The 21,023-nt window shown below is 47.2% G+C and overlaps 2 protein-coding genes across 6 annotated transcripts in view; one reads left to right on the top strand and one right to left on the bottom strand.

Annotated features, from left to right (window-relative positions):
• The window catches only part of DCAF1 (DDB1 and CUL4 associated factor 1), a 93,464-nt gene extending 79,461 nt beyond the window's left edge, over positions 1 to 14,003 (top strand). For 4 of the 5 annotated variants that reach the window (XM_053896692.1, XM_019416994.2, XM_053896691.1 and 1 more), the window contains 2 exons: positions 8,524 to 8,776; positions 13,031 to 14,003. In XM_053896692.1, coding sequence (XP_053752667.1) covers positions 8,524 to 8,776; positions 13,031 to 13,089 — 312 coding nt within the window. In that variant the 3' untranslated portion in view covers positions 13,090 to 14,003. The remainder of the gene's footprint in view (positions 1 to 8,523; positions 8,777 to 13,030) is intronic. The other variant, XM_019416997.2, reaches the window with a different exon arrangement.
• Positions 14,004 to 17,474: 3,471 nt separating this feature from the next.
• On the bottom strand, positions 17,475 to 20,527 carry RBM15B (RNA binding motif protein 15B). The gene has a single exon (XM_019416999.2). The coding sequence runs from the start codon at positions 20,491 to 20,493 to the stop codon at positions 17,794 to 17,796; it is 2,700 nt and encodes an 899-aa protein (XP_019272544.1). The 5' UTR covers positions 20,494 to 20,527; the 3' UTR covers positions 17,475 to 17,793.
• Positions 20,528 to 21,023: the final 496 nt, after the last annotated feature.

Raw genomic sequence — 21,023 nt, 5'->3', positions numbered from 1 at the left:
TCATAGGGTAGTTCTATTTTTAATTTTTTGAGGAACCTCCATACTGTTTTCCAGAGTGGCTGTACCAGCTTGCATTCCCACCAACAATGCAAAAGAGATCCTCTTTCTCTGCATCCTCGCCAACATCTGTTGCCTGAGTTGCTAATGTTAGCCATTCTGACAGGTATCAGGTAGTATCTCATTGTGGTTTTGATTTGTATTTCCCTGATGATGAGTGATGTTGAACATTTTTTCATGTGTCAGTCGGCCACCTGGATGTCTTCTTTGGAGAAGTGTCTATTCATGTCTTGTGCCCATTTCTTCACTGGATTATTTGTTATTTGGGTGTTTAGTTTGATAAGTCCTTTATAGATTTTGGTTACTAACCCTTTATCTGATCTGTCCTTTGCAAATATCTTCTCCCATTCTGTCGGTTGCTTTTTAGTTTTGCTGATTGTTTCCTTCGTTGTGCAGAAGCTTTTTATTTTGATGAGGTCCCAGTAGTTCATTTACGCTTTTGTTTCCCTTGCCTCCGGAGACGTCTTGAGTAAGAAGTTGCTGCAGGCAAGATCAAAGAGGTTTTTGCCTGCTTTCTCCTCGAGAATTTTGATGGTTTCCTGTCTTACATTTAGGTCTTTCATCTGTTTTGAGTTTATTTTTGTGTATGGTGTAAGAAAGTGGTCAAGGTTCATTCTTCTGCATGTCGCTGTCCAGTTTTCCCAACACCACTTGCTGAAGAGACTGTCTTTATTCCACTGGATATTCTTTCCTGCTCTGTCAAAGATTAGTTGGCTGTAAGTTTGTGGGTCCATTTCTGGGTTCTCTATTCTGTTCCACTGATCTGAGTGTCTGTTCTTGTACCAGTACCATACTGTCTTGATGATTAGAGCTTTGTAGTATGGCTTGAAGTCCGGGATTGTGATGCCTCCTGCTTTGGTTTTCTTTTTCAAGATTGCTTTGGCTATTTGGGGTCTTTTCTGGTTCCATACCAATTTTAGGATTGTTCTAGCTCTGTGAAGAATGCTGGTGTTATTTTGATAGGGATTGCATTGAATATGTAGATTGCTTTGGGTAATATTGACACTTTAACAATATTTGTTTTTCCTATCCAGGAGCATGGAATCTTTTTCCATTTTTTTGTGTCTTCTTCAATTTCTTTCATAAGCTTTCTATAGTTTTCAGTGTATAGACTTTTCTCCTCTTTGGTTAGATTTATTCCTAGGTATTTTATGGTTTTTGGTGCAGTTGTAAATGGGATCGATTCCTTGATTTCTTTCTGTTGCTTCATTGTTGGTGAGCCTTAGGTTGGTTTCTTAATAGAGTCTGTTCTTTTATTCTCATGGCCTGTTGTTACCTTAGACATCCCACTCCCTTAATGCATCATACTCTTTTCCACTTTACCTGTCATGAAACAAGATGTACTTTATCCTTGAATAGATAAAGAAGATGATGTTTTTGAGCTATTTGTCAGTACATTACAGTGGTAAAGGTGGCTGCAGACCATCTTATCACTACCAGATATCAGTTGTATCTCAAGCTTTTCGGATGTTACATGTTGTCCTGTAAACCTAAACCAAAAACTGGGCTTATTTGAAGTTACTTATCAACACCATTATTTCTACCCTCCCACATCCTTGCAGTTTATGAGGGAGTGGCAATAATAATCTTACTTGGTGACTGTCACCTGTGTCCAGTCCATGTGGCACCCATTATCTTTGAAGGAGAAGGTCAAGAAAAGAGAAGCTAGCATTGCCCTAGACACCTTTGGGTCTGGAGAGTTGCTGTTCCCTCTGTTGGCCTCATTGCTCTCCAGACACGAAGTGATAAGAAGGGAATTTTTCATGGCTAGCTGTGAACAACTTAAGAGAAAGGACTTACTGATTTTTTTCCTGTGCTTCTATTTAACTTTCCTTTTGAGAGGTTAAGGGAAAAAGAGATTAGAAAAGGGGTAGGTAGGGTAGTTGTTAGGACTTCTGATACTCAGATGCAGGAAGGATCAAATAGAGGCTTTCTTGTCATGGAAAACCAAGGTTGAGAGGGGCAGACTCAAGGGGGTCCTAACGAGCGGCCCTAAGGCCCAGTCTGTGGAAAAACCTAAAAGCCTTTAGCTGGGAGGAGACTAGGTGTCTGCAGGCAATGTAGGTGAGTTAGCATTTCTTCTGTATTTCAAGGCTTGTTTCATTACATATTGACACCACTGTCCTTAAGGATTGTCTGGTGCATTTCATATTTAAAGGACCTTATTAGAGAACTGGTTTTATTCTTAAGTCATTGGCATTTTGGTTTTTATTTAGAGATGTTTTAGTGGGATAGACCATATCTCTTCAAGCAGTTCCCCTTGTAACCTGAATTCTGTTGATTCACATGTCCTCCTGGAATCTTGCAGTAGTGTTTTTACTGTATTTACCAGCCATCAGATTTCTGTCTTTCCTCTGCCAGCTTGATTTTATTTTTAACTATTTTTCCTTTGTGCACTTCACCTAATTTTAAAACTAGAGAATTAATTTTCTTACAAGTCATTTGCCATTCAAAGTTTGTCCTAGTCTAGATATCTGCTCTTAGGTCTTCTCAGATTTCCCAGGTCTGACTTATATGGCTCAGGGATGCTGGCACCTGTGACTGACATCTTTGAATTTGCCTTTTCATTTTAGCAAAATAAAATCAGAGGTATGAATGGTCAGCTGCCACCTGATAAAATGGTCCAGCATAAAGTACCTGTTTAAATAGTTATTTATTTAAAAAGCTTTATTGAGATATAATTTACATACCATAAAAATGGTTGTCTTTTACCCTTATGTTTAAATAAGTTTGGAGATTAACAAGAAGAGATGAATGGAATCAATATATTATTGAATGAAAACATATATGATGTGTTTGACATCCATAATATTTGGTTCCTAAGGTTGCTAGTCCTTTAGCCTTCAGGCATTTGATGAAAGCACAGACAAGTTAGTCATTTGTGAAAGCTCATATTATCCATTGGAATTTTGGTGTCTGTGTCATTTTTAAAAAAAAACAATTCAGTCAACTTTGATGTTGGCTTTTAGGATACTTATAAAACCAAAGATTAGTTAATTGATAATTGTCCCTAGAATTTGAAAAGGCAATACATTTCAACTAATTATAGTTAACCTTAAATTAAAAAGGAATAATGCTCTCTTTTCTCCACTCTATTTTGGAATCTGGGACACACTGTGTGCTGTGCTTCCTGTGTGTTCTGCACTGCCTAGAAGCAGATGGTAAGAGTCTTTACTGATTACACACCTGCAATAAGCCTGGTCAGTGATTCCTGAAAGGCCTTTTTCTCTCCCCCTAAATTTTTAAAATGTACATGAATTAGATTCTGCTCATGAGGAGAGAAAAACACAAGTGTTTATGACTCTGAAATAAACCTTTTATTTTAATGATTGTTAACACTAGGAACAAGTGTCCAAAGGAGGAGCAGGAGTTTAACTTTTATAAAAATATGACACATTAGAATGTCAACAGAGTAGGCTTAGGTTTTAATTACATTTTATAAAGCTATCCTGGTTATGTATGTATGTATTTGATTTTTAAATGTTTAAGAGAGTGAGCAGAGGAAGGACTGAGAGAGAAACAGAATCCCAAGCAGGTTACACGCTGTCAGTGAAGAGCCTGATGGGGCTCAAACTCACGAAGTGTGAGATCATGACCTGAGCTGAAATCAAGAATCAGGCCTTTAACTAACTGAGCCACCCAGGTACCCCAAACTATCCTAGTTTTTAGGTGAACTGTTTTTATTTTTTTTAATTATTATTTTTTTTTTCAGTTTATTTATTTATGAGAGAGAGAATGTGGGTGAGGTAGGGGCAGAGAGAAAGATGAGAGAGAATCACAAACAGGCTCTACACTGTTAGCACAGAGCCCGATATGGGGCTTGAACTCATGAATCATTGAGATCATGACTTGAGCCGAAGCCAAGAGTTGGATGTTTAACCGACTGAGCCGAGGCGCCCCTAGATTAACTATTCTTATTATTAATATTAAAATTTTTTTTTTTTAACATTTACTCATTTTTGAGAGTGAGAGAGACAGAGCATGAGTGGGGGAGGGGCAGAGAGAGTGGGAGCCACAGAATCTGAAGCAGACTCCAGGCTCTGAGCTGTGAGCACAGAGTCCAATGCGAGGCTACAACTCACGGACCATGAGATCATGACCTGAGCTGAAGTTGGACGCTTAACCAATTGAGCCACCCTGGTGCCCCAAGATGAACTATTCTTAAAGTATGACCAGAGGTTTGGTTTTCTAAGAGGTTGGTAAAAGCTATTTCTCTTGAAAAAGAGACATGTATTCAAGAAGAATTTTGAATGGTCTAGACACAAATGCTGCACTAATTTAAAAAATCACATTAAGTCCTAGAGTATAAGACAGTTGGATGTAGCAGAGAAGGTCATTGGAATACCTGGAATCACTTTTTTGATTCTGTCATTAGGAGTCTGTGGATAGGGTATATTATTACAAAAAAGTAGAACTTTAGAACTAGAAGGTGTTTTAGAGGACATCTTGTGCAGTGCTTCATTGGGGGTGCACTTCACAATTCCTGGGGAACCTTTCCAAAATCCACTTGTGTGAGCTTCATTCATAAAGGTTAGTTCTGTCAGCCTGGAATATGTATTTTGGAAAACTTTTTCCCAGGTGATTCTGAGAATCATTATCTGAATAGGAGTCACTGACTAAATTAAATTAAATCACCTCTTTAATAAGAAATTGAGATTCACAGAAGTTGGCATTAGAAAAATGTTCAGTAAATAGTGCTTCTGTTGTAATTCTGGAACATGGACGTGTTTATGGAGCTCCTGGGGTTTTGGATCTGGGATGGGATAACCATAGAGAGCTGGAGAGACCAGAGATGGGCAGCAGGAGGGAGAATGTGGTTGGTGAGTGTAAGGAGAGTGGGTAGGAGGGAGTCCTGGGGACCTGAGATTTGTGGGAAACACTATAGTCAACTGGATGTGAAGCCATAGGAGTGGGAGAAGTGAAAGATGTATGAGATTTTTCACCTGCTAACTGGGAGAAGTATGGAAAAGGTACTAGGTTTAGAGATGCTTTGAATTCAGTTTTAGAATTAAGAGATTTTAAACTTCTGTGGTACGAATGGGTAGAGCTGTCTGAGAGTTCAAGATTTAGGAATTAGGAAATATAAAGACAGAAATAAAAGTTGTAGGAACCTGTGTGCCTAGGAAATCTGCAAGAGACCTGGTACAGATGAACCCAGTGCAGAGGCCAGGATTAGTGTCAGTCACTATAGAGAAGCCCCACCATTGACCATTCAGGCCTTCCTTTTTCTTGTAATAGGAAATAGGTTTCCGTCCTTATAATAGGAAAAACAAACTATTGTTGAACACTTCATATATGCCAGGCACTTTCCAAAGAGATTATTATGCATACATGCAGACATGTTTTTCTCCCCCTTAAATCCTAGCAACAGCTCTGTGAAGCAGAGTAAATCATCCCAAAGTCAGGTATTGTATCAGCCGACTAATGATTGAGCAGGTGGCAGTGGGTCCAGAGACCTAGAATAGGGTTTAGGTGGAAGTAATGTGGAGCCTATGTGGATTGAGAAGTAGTTCGGTTTGTGCAAGCTTACCCTCTTCAGAGAAGGTGAGAAGCCAGTGAGAGAAGTGTGAGGGAAGTTTAGGTGTGTGGGGTGGGAAGTGAGTGACTGTGGTAACGAGATCCAGAGAGGACCGCTGTGTGGAGCATGAGTGGAAGGCTGGCTTCCACTGAAGGAGAGGGGCTTATGTTACCAACCAGGTACTTAAAACCAGCAGAGAATATTCCTAAAATTATTTCCTGGACTTTCTATTGAGTTCAGCCACAGAATTAGATTCTACAGTATTTTGGACAGATCTTGTGAGCTGCTGTTTCATGATTCGGGTTTCAGATTTAAAATTTAGAAAGTGAGTTTATGGCTATATCCATGTGTAACAACATATATTAAACCGGCGTTGGTCATTAATCATAGAGTATAAATGATGAAGTGATGGGTTTTACTTGAGATGCAGATGCAGCTCCCCTTCCTACTCCTTGCCCTTTCATGGTCCTCCTATAAGACCTCATGGCCTTCTGGGGTGAATATATATAAACTATTTCTTCTACTTCAAGATTAAATAAGGGTTGGATTTTTAGTCTTTTGGAGGAATTTGGAATGTTATATATGGTTCAGAGCTCACACTCTGAGTGAGTTATTTTCTAGGATTGCTTTTGATTTAGGAGGTTTTTCGCAGTTCTCTTGGATCAGCTAGGCTTTGATATCTTTAGAAATGAAAGCGAATGGCCTTCTGAAATTTGCTGGCTAACAGATACCTGTTTGAACAGTGTGACCTTTTACATAACCACTCAACAGTAGACCTTTAAAAGTTATGGGACATTGAAAATTTATGTAAATTGCCTAGGTTTACATAACATGTAATTGGCAAAGTCAGGATTCTAACCCAGGCGTGTTTGATCCCAAAGCCTGGGCATTTTTGCCTGTCCCATAGTCTTTATTTTTTTTTTTTTTTTAATTTTTTTTTTTTCAACATTTATTTATTTTTGAGACAGAGAGAGAGCATGAACGGGGGAGGGTCAGAGAGAGGGAGACACAGAATCTGAAACAGGCTCCAGGCTCCGAGCTGTCAGCACAGAGCCCGACGCGGGGCTCGAACTCACAGACTGCAAGATCATGACCTGAGCCGAAGTCGGCCGCTTAACTGACTGAGCCACCCAGGCGCCCCTTGTCCCATAGTCTTTAAATAATGCCGAATGTGCATATCAGTAACTATTAATTTTAGAATCAAAAATAAAAAATTATGCCGTCTTAAATTTTATATATTGTCCCACAGAGGCTTAAGAAACACAGGGCTTTGGATATTCTCTTCTTTAATGTACTTGTTTTTAACTGTGGTACTTTATTAATGGATTAAACTAATTTTGGTCAAGGCCATGAAAATATGCCTGGAAAAAAGAGGCAAGAGTTGTAATTTGGTAAGCACTTTGGATTATTTCCCTGAATTTTGAGCCTTCTGCCTTCTCCCAGTATTTGTATGAGCTCATGTGTTTGTAGGGGCTGAGGAGCTTGTCTGTGTCCCAGTTTGTCATTACTGCCTCCAAGTACTCTCAGCATTTTTTCAGTGGATGAATGCTTACTTAGCCATCCTTGTGGAGGTGATACGTGGCCAAGGCTGTGGGAACACTGTTATCAGGCTGTCGTGTGCTTTCACACACAATTGCATACAAACTCTGGTCTAGACCATATACACGTTTGTACAGGCCTTAGGATTACTGGGTATTTAAAGGGATTAGTTTTTCCCATATAGCTGCCAGAAATTGTTGAAAAGTCCAAGTCACTGGGTCAAACAGTATGTCAAAATGTCTCTAAAGGATGGTTCCAAAATTATCAAAAGTCCGTAAAGCAGGGCTACTCTGCTGAATGTGAGTGAGCCTAATTTACATTATAGTTGATGAACTCTAGTGGCCAAATGAGCACAGAATTTTTAGTTTTTAAGTGATTGCCATGTAGCAGCACTTTTAAAAATGTGTTCTACATATTTTTTTCTGTGCATGTTGGGCTTGTTCTTTCTTGGCTTTCATTAGGGCAATGTATTAAGTGAATTTTATATTTTATTGCAGGAATTAGAAGAAGCGCTTTGCTACTGGCAAGGTTGACAGTTGGTGTTTGAGCAGAAGGATAAGTGAATGTTGGTTACATTTACTTGGGAACACCTGTCATCCTTATCAAAGCAGAGGTGTCTTGGTTTCCTTTCAAGCAGGAGAGGACACAATTTGAATTCTAGTGCAAAGTTGAACTCTGGCAGTTGCCAGAATGTATCCTTTACAAAGCTCAGGGTACCCAGAACCAAGTATTTTGTTAGTTTTCTGGTAGTTTTCCTGCCTTGGAAAGCTCTCTTAAGAATGTGGAAGGAAGGATGGTTTCTCTAACATACTTTTTGTGTGTTTTTGTGTGTGTGGCTTATAACCGAAAATGTGGGTATCTGTTCTGTATTGTAAAAGTCAGTTTTGTTGGACAATTAGATGATCACATCTTTGGTTATAAGAGCAAGGGCAAGAACTTGAAGGGCTTAGGAGCTGACTCAGCAGCTGTGTTCTTTCTCTGTCTTGTTAAAGCATTGCTTTTTAGATTCTAGTAGAAGCTTTTGTTCCAGTGCCCCAACTGATTTTACTTGGTTTGGTTGACGCAAGAGAGAGAGAAGTGCCTCCTGGGTTTTGTTATTAGTTATTTAGGAACCTAGAATGCTGCTGGCAAAGACCTCTGTGAGGTGAGTTGTGTGCTTTCTTGGGTAAGGGCTGTGTGACTAGTAATGCCTTTGTGGAGTGACCAGTAATCCTTATCTGAGAGGTGCTTTGAGAATCTTGGGGAACATGTCTGGCCTGTCTCAGTCTTCATTAGATTACCTAGATTACCACTCTCTCTCCTGACAGTTTCCTCCCCTGTCCTTTGAGAAGGAGGGAAAGATTCCCCATGTGGCCCACATGCGCTTAGGCCTCTGTGTTTTCTTAATGGACCTCATGCTCTCTTACCAGGAAGAGGAAGAACAGGAGGAAGAAGATGACGATGAAGATGATGACGACACTGATGATCTAGATGAGCTTGACACTGACCAGTTGCTGGAGGCGGAGTTGGAGGAGGATGACAACAACGAGAACGCAGGGGAGGATGGGGACAATGACTTTTCTCCCTCTGACGAGGAGCTAGCGAACCTTCTAGAGGAGGGAGAGGATGGGGAGGACGAGGACTCTGATGCGGACGAGGAAGTGGAACTGATCCTGGGGGACAGTAAGTGTAGGGCTGACCCTGAAGCTGAATCTTGGTACCCAGGGAGAGGTCCCTTCCCTGAGCCCTCCCAGCCAGCAAGCCACACCAGGATTCTGTGCCCCATAACTATAGATTCACCACTCTGGCACCTTGAGGAAAAGCGATTTCGCATCTCCAATCCTCTGCTTTCACCAGGCTGTGTAACTAAAAGGCTGTTATCTCATCTGTAAAACAGAGGTTGGCAAACTTTTTCTTAAAGGCTGGACAGTTAAATATTTTATGCTTTGTGGGCCATATGGTGTCTCTTGCAGCTCTTCAGCTCTGCTGTTGTAGTGTAAAAGCAGCCAGACACAAGACATAATTTAATGATTGTGGCTCTGATTCAGAAGTAAAAGTTTATTTACAAACATGCATGGTGGGCTTGGTTTGGCTGGTGGGCCACATAGTCTGTCGATTTCTGCTTTAGAGGATTAGCCTTAGAATGTAGTTCTTCCTGAGGGGCAGAGCCGGAGTCAGCAGCTGCTTATGGGGGTGCTGTGCCTCCTTCTTTTTAAAGTTACGAAGAAGTAAAAGCTCTCTTGTGTTGGAATCTTTTCCTGTGCTTTTGCCTAAGCCTTCTTAGAGGCTAGGCAACAAATGTTTCTTTTTGGCTTCTGTTTTGCCCACTCATCCCCTGCTCTGCCCCCGGCTCAAAGTTATCAAGAACAACCTCTAATTTTCCTACTAATTTCTCTTTAGGACAAGTTTCTGAAGTTGACCCCTGACTATGCTAATGAATCCCAACCAAATAAACCAGCTGTTAGTTCTAAGAGTTTGCTGGCTCTGCAATTATACTCTACCCATTTCAAGAGGACATATCTGGCTGCCTGTTGACAGTGACGTACTTGCTGTGGTCCTGGTTCTTCCTTGTGCTACCCTGGCTGACTGGGGAGCAGTCTCTCTGATACCCAGCCATATTCATGTAGCTAACCCGGCCAGCATTCTCACAACTATGGCAGGTATTATGCCTAATATGGTGGCTACTAACCAAATGCAGCCATTAAAATTTTAATTAAATTAAAAATTCATTTCCTCATTCATGTCCACAATTGAAGTACTTGGCAGCCACATGTGGTTACCATTTCAAACAGCACAGATGCAGAACATTTACATGAAATTCATTTACAGGAAATACTGTGTGCTGGCCTAGGCCCAACTTATGCCAAGCGTCTTCATAGTAGTTGCTTGGTTTTTATAATCATTGGTGTTTGGTGGTAGGAGGAACGTGTGTGTGTGTAAGCAGAGGGTGGTTGTGGTATATATTTAAACATATGTATAAAAGATTCTATTCCACAGTGACCCAAATCCAATTTCTTTGGGATAAATCTTACATGTGCTTCTAGCCTTCAAGATGGAAGGCAGTTGGCTTAGGGGAGACTTTGTTACAGAAATCCTCTTGCTGAAGTTGTATTTTGAGGAGGCTCTGTGGGGGTTGGGAGGGAATGCCTTCTCTATCTGCTCGTCTGCTCTTTACCAGCTTCCATTTTTCTATATTGGAGGTTGAGGTGATTCAGTGGAGGAGGACTTGCCTTGTCCCTAGCCATGGTCAGAGAGCCAGGTAAGAGGGACTAAGGGTCATGGACACATGACAGTATTGATGGGAGTAAAAGGACAATTTTTAGTGAACTTTTTGTCATCTGTGAATAGTGCCACATGGGCTACAAGTTGTGTTTCCTTCAATTACAAGTAACAGGCCAGGAGTGCAGCTGGCAGCGGTGCTCCTGACATGAGATGGTCACTCATTTTTTTATTCTTGAATATAAAGCCACTAAATTTGTTTTTGGCCTGTAAAATTACTGCCTCCTTTATTAACTCTTTAGGAAATTCCTTCAGGCCCAAGAGGTAATCTGGAGAACCTTAATTCTTTTAGCAATGAGAATATTACTTTATTTTGGTGGGAATATTTATGATGTGAATATGCTGTAATAGTCGACAACTTGAGGACATTTCAGCTTGGGCTCCAGAGCTGAAGTGGTGATATGGAGGCAGCATGGATATAGCATGTACTGCATTGCTGTCTGTTTTGTAGAGAACAACCCCCTCCCCCCGGCCCCTTCCCGGAGTTTACAGCAGAGCAGAGGGAGCATTCTCTGTACCCTTGGAAGGCTGATATTTTGTGTCACACTACTCAGATTAGCTCTTAACCGTTCTGAGCTCATGTAGTAGCCCTTTTAGGATGTGATGAAAGTCATTGAGACTATTGAAAACCGCAGCCCTGTGCCACCCCATAACTTTGCTAGGCCCAGGTCCTATAGAGAGCCAGTGATCAGTTTCACATGCAGAGCCCCAGCCTTAGGAAGAGAAAACACCTTGACGCTGAAGTCTTGTGTGTTTCTCTGTTGCAGTCAGTTCTGCTTTCCCCAAAAGCTTGTGTGTTGTAGAGGCAGCAGGTTAAACACTGCAGGGACTGATTTTTTACATCTAGACTGCCTTTGCCTCAGAGGGCCTTTTAGAAGGAGAGGTCCTGACCAGAGTCTGGGGTTGGGGCTCTTCAACAGTTGAGGGTGAGAAGAGGCTAAGGAAGCTAGAGAAAGATGTCCTGTCACCTGACCACCAAGAATGGAGTCTGCGCCCAGGCCCTGAAGCTTCTCTCAGACCGTGCCTGATTTGCTTAAAGATTGTGTCTCAGTCCTTGTGCAGCTGCATTTTTACTCCTTAGATGTGAGGCACAGTTGTTAAGCTCTTAGCAGCTGCACAGCTGACGGTCAGGTGTCAGGCAGGCGGTCTGGCATTGTTGGATCATACATCACAGGAGCACTAGGGGACTCCCTGGAGGTCTGCCACGGCTGGGACACGGTGCTGTGCTTGGCTGTGGAGAGCAGGCCCTACCTTTTTCTGTTGGCGCTTCCTCCTGGAGTTCTTGCAGCAGGGAAGCTGACAAGGCCGTTTGGTTCAGCTCAGATGTTAGTTCTCTGATCTTCCTGCCCTGACATCCCTGCTCCTCACCAGTAGTCGGGTCGTGCTTGTGCCCTTGTAGGCCCAGAAGCACTGACTTTTCCAGTTACCTCTCGTTTACATTCAGGGCTTTCTTGTATCACAGCCGTCTGTTTGCTGGTTTCACTTTATCCACTTCAGTTTTCTTCGTAAAGGAGATTGTAGTGAATGAAGGAAGGTTTGGGAACATGCATTGTTCTTGCCTCAGCTTTCCTGAGAGTTCTCAGGTATCTGGGAAAGGCTGATGGGGAATTGTTTGGAACCATTGGTGTCCCTCTCTATGTGGGAACCCCACAGCCTGTGGGCATTTGCAAGGCTCCCGCTCACAATCTGTCTACTTCCTTGGAGACCTTGTTAAAAAGGTTTCATGGCTTCCTGAACTGTAATCAAAGGGGGCACCAAGACTTTTCCCTCACCTTCCTTCAGCAAGTACTAGAGTCCTTAGGAGCCTAGGTACTATGTTTCCCTCCGATCTTGATCAGCCAGACAATGGTGTATCTACCTCATTTTGAAGGTTCTTTTGCCTAGTTTCATTCCTCAGTGGATCCTTCCAGAGGTGTTAATGTGGTCTATTCACTGCCTGAGAAGGCCGATGGTCAAGCGGAGTGCTCCTCCTGTGCCAGAGACATGGTGCCACATTCCACGGTGTCATAGCTACTCCCTGCTGGTCTCCAACCTAGAGTTTCTAGGTACTCCTCCTCTGGTGTTGCTGCATGCCGGCCTGTACCTTTCTGGGAGCTTGTTCCCTGCTGATTATATTCAGAACTTACAGAGGAATGAATCCTAGGTTGACAGTCTCTACCTTTATGAGGTCTTTGATAAGAGAGTTGTTGAGAGTTTAAGAGAAATCTCACTCTTGCTTGGGCTTGGCCTCCCTTTTTAGTGGTCCTAGGGGGATCGGGCAGGCCTGTGCACCCATCCCTGAAGGACACGAGGCCAAAGGGCTCAGTCATTACTCCCTCAGCCCTGCCCCTTTGCAGCTATGCAGAAGCTTCAGGGCTTGCCTTGTTCCTTTAGCCAACCCCCCCCCCCCCCCAGCAGGAAGCACCTCTGGAAAGCAGAGAGCATTGCATCCAGGCCCTTTGAAGGGCACGAGAGTAAAAGGCCCCAGGGTGGCCACTGTTGCCAACAAGTATATTCTCCAGAGCCAGCTCCAAGTAGTTAATTGTTGTGTTTTCTTCTTTCTGGAAACTGGCAGTTAACTCTGCTCAAGCATAAATGTGTGTATGTAGGTGTTTCCTTCCTAAAAGCTTCCTGTAAGCCTAGTGCATAACCTAGTCTCTCTGTCGTCTTCCCTTTCAGCGGACAGCTCTGACAACTCTGATTTGGAAGATGACATCATCTTATCTCTGAATGAATGAGGGACCATCATCATATGGAAGACATTCTTGACAGGCGAGAAACTGAGTCAGATGAATTCAGAACACCTTCCCTTCCCCATCTCCCAGGGCTGTCTTTTAAGGAACTGCATGCCCTGCATTCAGAGGAATATGGCTTAGAGAGCCTCACTGGAATCTGAGGGTCCTTCTAAAACAATAACAACCACAAAAAGACAACAGGGTTTAGGCCCTATTCTGCTTCCCCCCTTCTCCTAGGATGGACAGCTCTTTCCTCAAGGGGGGGGGAAAAACATGTCTCTGGGGTTATTTCACAATATATTTTCTTTGTATAACGTTCTTTACTTAAAGAACAAGAAATAGTTTTTTATAAAACTTAAAAAGAAAAAAAAAACAGGCATTTATAACTGAGGGTATGAACTTATATCCACCAGGTCTCTTGTCCCTGCACTTCATTTTCTATGGAAGAAAATGATGTCTAAAGAACAATACAGAGGCATTTTTACATACGTATTTAAATGAAAAGGAAAATCGTGGTTTCTTAAATTGATAAGGATTAAGAGTATTTTATTATAAATATAATATATGATTTTTTAACCTGTTTTGTTGCCTCATATGCTGTCAGGTTAATTTGCTTTCCTTCGTGCCCGAGGTGGGGAGGAAGGCACTGCTTGTTTGCTGAGTAAATTCCCAGGTTCACCCACCTTCATGGTTTGGGGGCAGCAAGGTCGTTGTGGATATTGGTTTTGTGGAGTTGAGGGAACTTAGGATATAAGTTCACTCCCTCTATTTTTCTTTGTGATTGTTTTTCAAAAATTTTTTTCTTCCCTTTCTCCCCAATGTGGAAATTACAAATCAAAGGCCTTTTTTCTTTAATGTAAAGTGTATTTATTTAAAAAAAAAATACAAAATAAACTACAAGTCTGTCTTTGTTTGTTCCTGGCCTTTCCCTGTTCTCTTTACCAAAGTGTGATGGTCCCTTTCCCTGCAGCTCTAGCCAGCCAGTAGAGAAGACGCCTTCTGGGAGAGGCAGTCCAGGATGGCGGTGAGAACACATTCTGCCCAAATAAAGCACTCTGGGGAGAAAAGTAGCTTAGTCACAGTGTCTAAACCTGGTCTGCAGCCGTGCTCCAGAGGGAGTAACGGTCTGTGCCCGAGAACCAACCACGTGGGGTGGAGGAGAGGCTTGGGCATTGTCCACCGTGGGCACATCTCTCTGTCCCAGACTGACTCAAGAAGGCAGCTCTGCAGTACATGTTTGGTGGAACTGGCAAGTTAGGGGTCCTGGGGAGTTTTGGAGAAACATGCTGGCAAAGCTAAGGAGTGAAAACGTTTTGGCCACCTCTATAGTCGGGTGGGTGACTGTCACCAGTTTCCTCAAGGGACAGTGATAGCAGACCGGAGTTGTTCACTTTTGGTGGTTTGGGGGCAGCGGGGGCTTGGGCAGCCTGGGTTTGCAGATGCAGTCTCGGGCCTCCAAAATCAGCCTGCGGTTGGTTAAAACTGCGCTACTGCCAGGGAAGTGCCACATGCTCTGACCTTTTCACTGATCCCACCTCACCCTGCTTTCCTTCCCAGTAAACAGACCTGTCTCTTCCTTTGAGTTCGCTCAAGTAATAGCTTCTTGGTTTCTATTATGTAGGTATCACATGGCTAGAGACTTTTTTCTCCCTTTGCCAAGAGAAGAGGGGACAAATTTGGTTGTGAAGTAAGCAAGACAACATGGCTAAAACTCACCAGGGGCTGGCAGAGCCCTGTCGGGCTTTGGAATACCATACAATTTGTCACACACACACACACACACACGCGGGCCTGTGTCAGACAGGTAGCTAGCTCTTGGTCCTTTAGAGAGCTGAGGCCTCAGCTTTAATGGGTTGCTAACACCTGACCCATGGTGTAGCCTTGATTGCTGGTGCTGGATGCAGAAGAAAGCAGGTTAAAAGGCCAGTAGTAAAAGCGCTATATTCTAGTCAGGAACTCAGCTGAGCCACTGGCTGTGTCCCTAAACTCTGCCAGCAGCTCTTGGGAGTGCCTACGGGTCTCTGGGGTGGAGATGAGGACCTCTAGCAGGAAAGCAAAGTTCTGGTTGACTTGACAACGTGCCTTTAGGGAAGCGCCCTGAGAGGCTTGAGACATCAGCCCTGTTTCTTACTATACCAGGGCTTAAGATTGGAGTCACTTAGGAAGAAATCTGTACGATACTAGCAAACCAATGAGAAGGCAAACTTTTTTTCACATTTTTTTTTTTTTTTTAAAGCAACCCCTCAGAGAGGACCCGAATCCCCAGGTGGAGGTGCTTGATGCCTGCAGTTAAATTGTTCTCTCTGGGGCAGTCTGAAATCAACCAGTGCCTTGACCACCTGACTTACCCTTACTAGTGCTGGCCAAGGCCTTTCTGAGAGAAGTTCACAGAACCTGCTGTGTCTTAAGAGCCAAAGGAAGGAAGTGGTTGAGAAGAGGGTCCAAGGAAGAGGAGGAGGAAGGTCACACAGTAGGCGTGGCTCTTTACTAAAACTCTGTATTTCCTTTTGGGAACAGAGAACACCTATCCCTGAAGAGCGGACAAGTCAAGCGTTGAAGTGTCTTCTCCAGGTTTCCATCTGGGAATGCTAGGAGGTGTAGTATTCTGGGTTCTGAGCACCCACTCTATGAAGGATCAGCCCAAAGAAGTTTGGGACTTAAGGGGCAAGGCACCTCTGGCCTGTGTGTGACCCAGGCATTTCTCAAAGATCTGCAGGAAGCCCTGTGATGTGCCTTCAGGTCACCCCTACCTCGCTTGCTCTGAACAAGATAAGGGCCACTCCTGGCACTATGAGCTACCCCAGGATGGTGGAGCTGTGGTCAGCTGCCCCCCCCCCCCCATAGACTTGCTTAGACACCCTGCAGGTGTTACCACAGCTCAAGTACAGACAAATAAACACATTTAACACCTCCTTTGTTAAGGTTTTCTGTTGTGAACATGCTTGTTCTCTCATGAGTACCAGCTTTAGCCCAGTGAGCAGTACTTGCCCAGGCACCTTATCCTGTTCATTTTAAATATCCAAGGTCCCTAAAAGCCACCTCCTTCATTGTCCTTGTGGACAAGCATGTATTCTCCATGCAGGATACACTGAGCCTCAGCCTCCACTTCACAACTCTCTCAAAACATCCGGCTGTCACCTGTGTTGCCTTGCCCCAGCTGGGGTAATGGGCCAGGCCAGGAGAGTGGCATGGCCCACAGAACTTAGAGTTCCTGGCCTTTGGGGGGTTCATTTCTCTTACTGGGGCTTCTGCTGTCCCTCAGCTCTGACAATGGGCCTTTTGGGACATGGTGACAACTGCTGTATGACTGGTTTCCCTCCCTGGTCTCCAATGGTGCTGGCTTCATTTGCCCTATGACCTCACTAGAGACCAGGGATGACAGCATTAGTAATTCTTTAAAGAGTCCCTCCCAGCTCAAGGATGCCTCCACATTGCCCCCTAGCTTGGGCAGTGCTAGTCAAAGCCATTCAAGCCAACAAGCCAAAGCTTGGTACCTGTGACCGCATTCCCCACAGAAGCACCTTTCTTCCAGTGGTTCCACCTCAGCAGCAGGGCAAGAGGCTGAGGCACTCTCTCTTACCTTGCACCTGAGAAACAGGTAAGCCAGTTAAGAGCATCTTCCTAACCCATCACGTTCCCTTGCAGCACTGCAAAAATTCTTCGGTCTGGGGATTCAGTGTCCCTCACAAAAGCTCTAGTTACTGGGCAGAGGCCTGTTCCTTTGACACATCAGCCACGAATAACCAAAGGAAGAACCAGAATTCACAAACATTGGGTCAAGTTCAAGAATTAGCCCAGAGAAGCTTCCTCTCACCCTCCATTCCGACATTTGGCCTCTAGTGTCCCTGGGAGTTTGAGGCAGCTCGGTCTCCAACTGAGCATTCCTGGGCTGCCACATTAAGGCTGCGAGGCTGAACAAGAGGGGGAGCCTGCGTGGATATGTGAGAATGAGGCCCCTTGGCACCAATATTACACTGTTCTTCCCCATGACTACAAGACCACACAACTGCTAGACTACCAGCTCGCAAAAAGACCTCAAGATCGGGCACCTTGTCCAACAGCTACACCTCAAGTGGATGAACACGCACGTTTAGGGCAAGAGAACAAAAACTCCAAAACTACCACAGCTGCTGGTTATAGACCTTAGGCTCACCCCTTCCCTTTGCATGGGCTTTGCTCAGGCAGGCAAGGTAGGGTCCAGAGGCAAATTGAAGCCCACCTGCTCTCAGCCAAGGTTAAAAACGTGAACACAGTCCTGACTCAGCCCAAAGAGCTGAGGGACTGAGAGCGGACAATCCATCAGAACTCTGAGCTACACCAGTGCCGCAAAGATGGCGCATTTGTGTGCAGTGGGGAAAAACTTGATTAAACCAAGACTCTGAACAGGATTAAAAATCCATCCTCTGACAAAGGCTTTACTGACAACTTTCCATACAGTTAGTCAAAAAATAAAAAAATACAGAACACAGCAGACAGTATCTTGTACACTAGAAATCAATGTGACAGGAGTCCCTTTGCTCATCGCTGTAAAAAAACCCTCAAAAATCTAAGAACTTAGTGTTGGTAGGGGTCAGGACTCTGTTCCCCCACCAAATGAACCAAAATAACCCAGCAGAGAATTCAAACCAAGGGAGTAGGAGGTGGGGAATCAGATTTTAAAATGACTGCTTTTGTGACACAAATGCGGAGCTGGAAAACAGGTCTGGGCTAGGCAGTGTCTCTTACTATAACTATCACCATGTGTTCTTCTTCTAGCTTGCCCAATGTCCTCAGTGCTGACTGGAGGTACTGCTGTGAAAAGTCACAGGGCGGGAAGGCATAGAGCATGCCCGTGCTGTCTCTGCCCTTGGAACCACCCACCGGCAGGCTGATCACCCCCGCGGCCTGCTTCTGTTTCAAGTAGGAGACCAGGTTCCTGAGAAGCCGCCTCTGTAGGCCTGGCTCCACTGTGGGCATCCCCTCAGTGCCAGGCCCGCTGGGGGTTGCCTGGGTGGCTAGAAGCACTGCATAGCCATTGGGGCTCCCCTGCTTGATGCGCCGTGTGACCTCATCGAGCTTGGGCTGGTCCAGTCGCAGGCGCTGGGCGATCTTCAACTGGGTCAGCTTGCTCCCAGAAGTGTGATCTTTGAGGAGGCCGGTGATAACCCCTTGGTCCCCCTCTAGGATGTGCATAGATGTCGGGAAGCAACTGTTTTTCAACACTAGGAGCCCATTCCAACCCAGCTGCAGTGTCTGGGCATACTCAGAAAGATTCTTGAGCTTTTTGGTCTCGTGTTTTGGCTCTTCCAGAGGCTTGGGCTCAGCCTCAGAGGTCCGATGATTGCGCTCGCTCTCTCGTGTCTTCTTCCCGTGGGAAGAGTCTGGAGCCTCATGGTGGTGGTGGTGACTCCTCTCCTCAGCCCCATGTCTGCTGTTGCTGAGAGAATTGCTGCTTGACTCCTTGGTCCCATCACTGGCGTGGTTCTCCTTACGGCTGCGCTCAGGAGTGCGATCAGAGCCCCGGTCCACCTGCTGCCCACCACCCTTGGTCCTGCTCCGTTCCTCGTAAGGGGAGTGGGTTGTCCTCCCGCGGTCACTGGAAAGGCTCCTCCGCTTCCGCCTCTCCTCCCAGGGCTTGGGCAGGCCCCGGTCCCCATCTCCCCAGCGTTCCCCACTCCGGCTGCGCACCGAGCGGCTGTAGCCCTCCAAGCTGTTTCGCCGGTCAGAGCTTTTACTAGGGCTGGTCCAGTCCCCTTCCAAAAAGGTCCGGTCTCGGTCTGAGTACAGGAGGTGTGGGGGGGTCCTATCCCGCACCCGCAGGTCAGCATCCAGGTTTCGGTGCCGGGTATATCCATCCGGCAGCAGCTCATAATGCACGGGGAGGGGTGAGGGCTGGTACTGCTGGGGATATCGAGTCTCCTCTGCTTTGGCAAAATCCACACGCAGCCTTCGGTCTGGACCACCCAAGGGAAAGCCCCTCATTTTTGCACAGGCAGCCTGGGCTGCATCCAAGCTCTCATACTGGATGTAAGCAAAGCTATCTCCCTTGACGTGATCAATGGTTCGAATGCTCCCAAAGCGATCAAACTCCCGGGCCAGAGCAGCCAGTGAGGTGTTAGGTCCCAGGCCACCCACCCAGAGGCGAGTGGTGGGGTTGGCCTTGCCATAGCCTATCTTAATGGGGTTGCGGCCAATCACCCGGCCTGACATGGCCACCTTAGCCCTGTGGGCCATGTCTAGGTTCTGGAACTTGAGGAAGGCATACGCACCGCCCTGGCCACGGGCAGGTCTCTTGATGACCACCTCCTCGATGATGCCGTACTTCTCGAAGGCCCGCCGCAACTCCACCTCAGACACGCTGTGGTCCAGGTTCCCAATGAAGAGGTTGCGCGTGGCGCGCTGGTCGTCCTCAGGCATCAGGTCCTCCTCGCACACGGCCGGGTAGCCGTAGGGACGCCCGCGATCGTCGTAAAGCCCGTAGTAGTCCAGGGCCCGCTCCCGGGATAGTCCCACTGCGGCAGCGGCGGCAGCATCCAGGGCAAAGGCTGCGGCGGCGTGGCGAGCACGGGGCTCCCGCAGCGGCGGGGCGGCTACGGGGGACAGCGAGCGCTGCTTATATTGGTAGCCACTGTGCAGTGGCAGGTAGCCTAGCGGGTCCGCGGGGGCGGGGGGACCTGGGGGCGGCGTGGAGGCGGCAGCGCTGCTGCTGCTGCTTCGCCGGCTGCTCCCACCACCGCCACCACTGCCGCCGCCACCGCCGCCGCCGCCGCGCAGGTACACGGGCTCCACCTTGAGCGGCCGGTCGTAGAGCAGCAGCTGGCGGGCCAGGGCGTGCTGGCGGGCCTCGCGTGCGTCCTGCGGGTGCCGGAAGTTCACGTAGGCCACGCGGCCCAGCTCTGGCGTGTGCGACAGGCGCAGGCTGATCTCACCGAAGCGCTTGAACTGATGGAAGAGCCGGTCCTCGAGGTGCTCGGCGGGCAGCGCAGGGCTCAGGCTGCTGATGAGCAGCGTCTTGTACTCAGGTGCGGCCGCCGACGAGCCGGGACCCGCGGGCTCGGTCCCGGGCGGTGGCGGAGGCGGCGGCAGCGGAGACGCGCGGGGCGAAGCACCTGAAGCGCCTGGGTCCCCGGAGGCCTTGCCGCCGCGTCCCCCGCCGCCGGCGCCCGAGCCCGAGGAGCGGCCGCTGCTCGCACGGTGATTCGCGTCCCCGGCGCCGCGGCCGTCGCGATGCCCACCCCCGCCGCCCCCGCTACCGCGGGGTTTGTCGCGGGCCCGCGTTGGAACGGGATGCTTGGCGCCGCCCGAGGCCTTGTGCGCTGCCCGCCGCCCGCCCGCCTCCGCCTCCCGTTCGCGCTCCCGCGGCCGCTTGGCCGACGATGACGAGCCGCGCCCGCTTGGGCTCGAGTCTCGCTCGCTCTGCCTCTTCATGGCGCCGGCGCAGCGGGCGGGCGGGCGGCCCACAGGCCCCTCACAGCGGCGGCGGCGGCGGCGGCGGCCGAGGAGGCAGCGCCCCCGGCGCCGCCATCTTGGACAAAAGGACTCAGCGCGGCGGTGGCAGCGGGGCGGGGCGGGAGCAGCGCCCAGGGGCTGGGCGTCGCGTTATCAGGCTGCGCCGGACTGTCACGTGACCCGGCGGCGGGTGGGGCGAGAGCTGCGCCGGCATACGTCATCGGACGGCGCCTCTCCGTGCCACATGACCCCGGGTGGGCCTGAAAGTGAGCTCTGACGCCACCCCGCGGCCAAGGCTCTGGGCTACGCGGAAATCATGGCCCTCCTGAGAGCCAGGCTGGCTTGCACTGATTCTGACGCCCGTGGGCTGCGGGCCCTGGGCGTCCCACGACGCGTGGAGTAGGAGTGGCAGCGTCTGTGGGCGCCGGGCTCCCGGGTCTTAACCCAGTGGCTCTTTACGTGGCCTCCCCCTAATCCCCACCACGGCCGTCTCCCGATTAGGGTCCGGA

The sequence above is a fragment of the Panthera pardus genome, unplaced genomic scaffold (genome assembly GCF_024362965.1).
Source record: "Panthera pardus isolate Hobbes unplaced genomic scaffold, ASM2436296v1 HiC_scaffold_8, whole genome shotgun sequence".
In the NCBI taxonomy this organism is placed as follows: Eukaryota; Metazoa; Chordata; class Mammalia; order Carnivora; family Felidae; genus Panthera; species Panthera pardus.
Note: the sequence above shows the minus strand (reverse complement) of the source record. Positions and strands in the feature narration are given on the sequence as shown.

Bases quoted from the DNA above. Each gene is read 5' to 3' on its own strand.
- RBM15B (XM_019416999.2), bottom strand. From the start codon at position 20,493: ATGAAGAGGCAGAGCGAGCGAGACTCGAGCCCAAGCGGGCGCGGCTCG.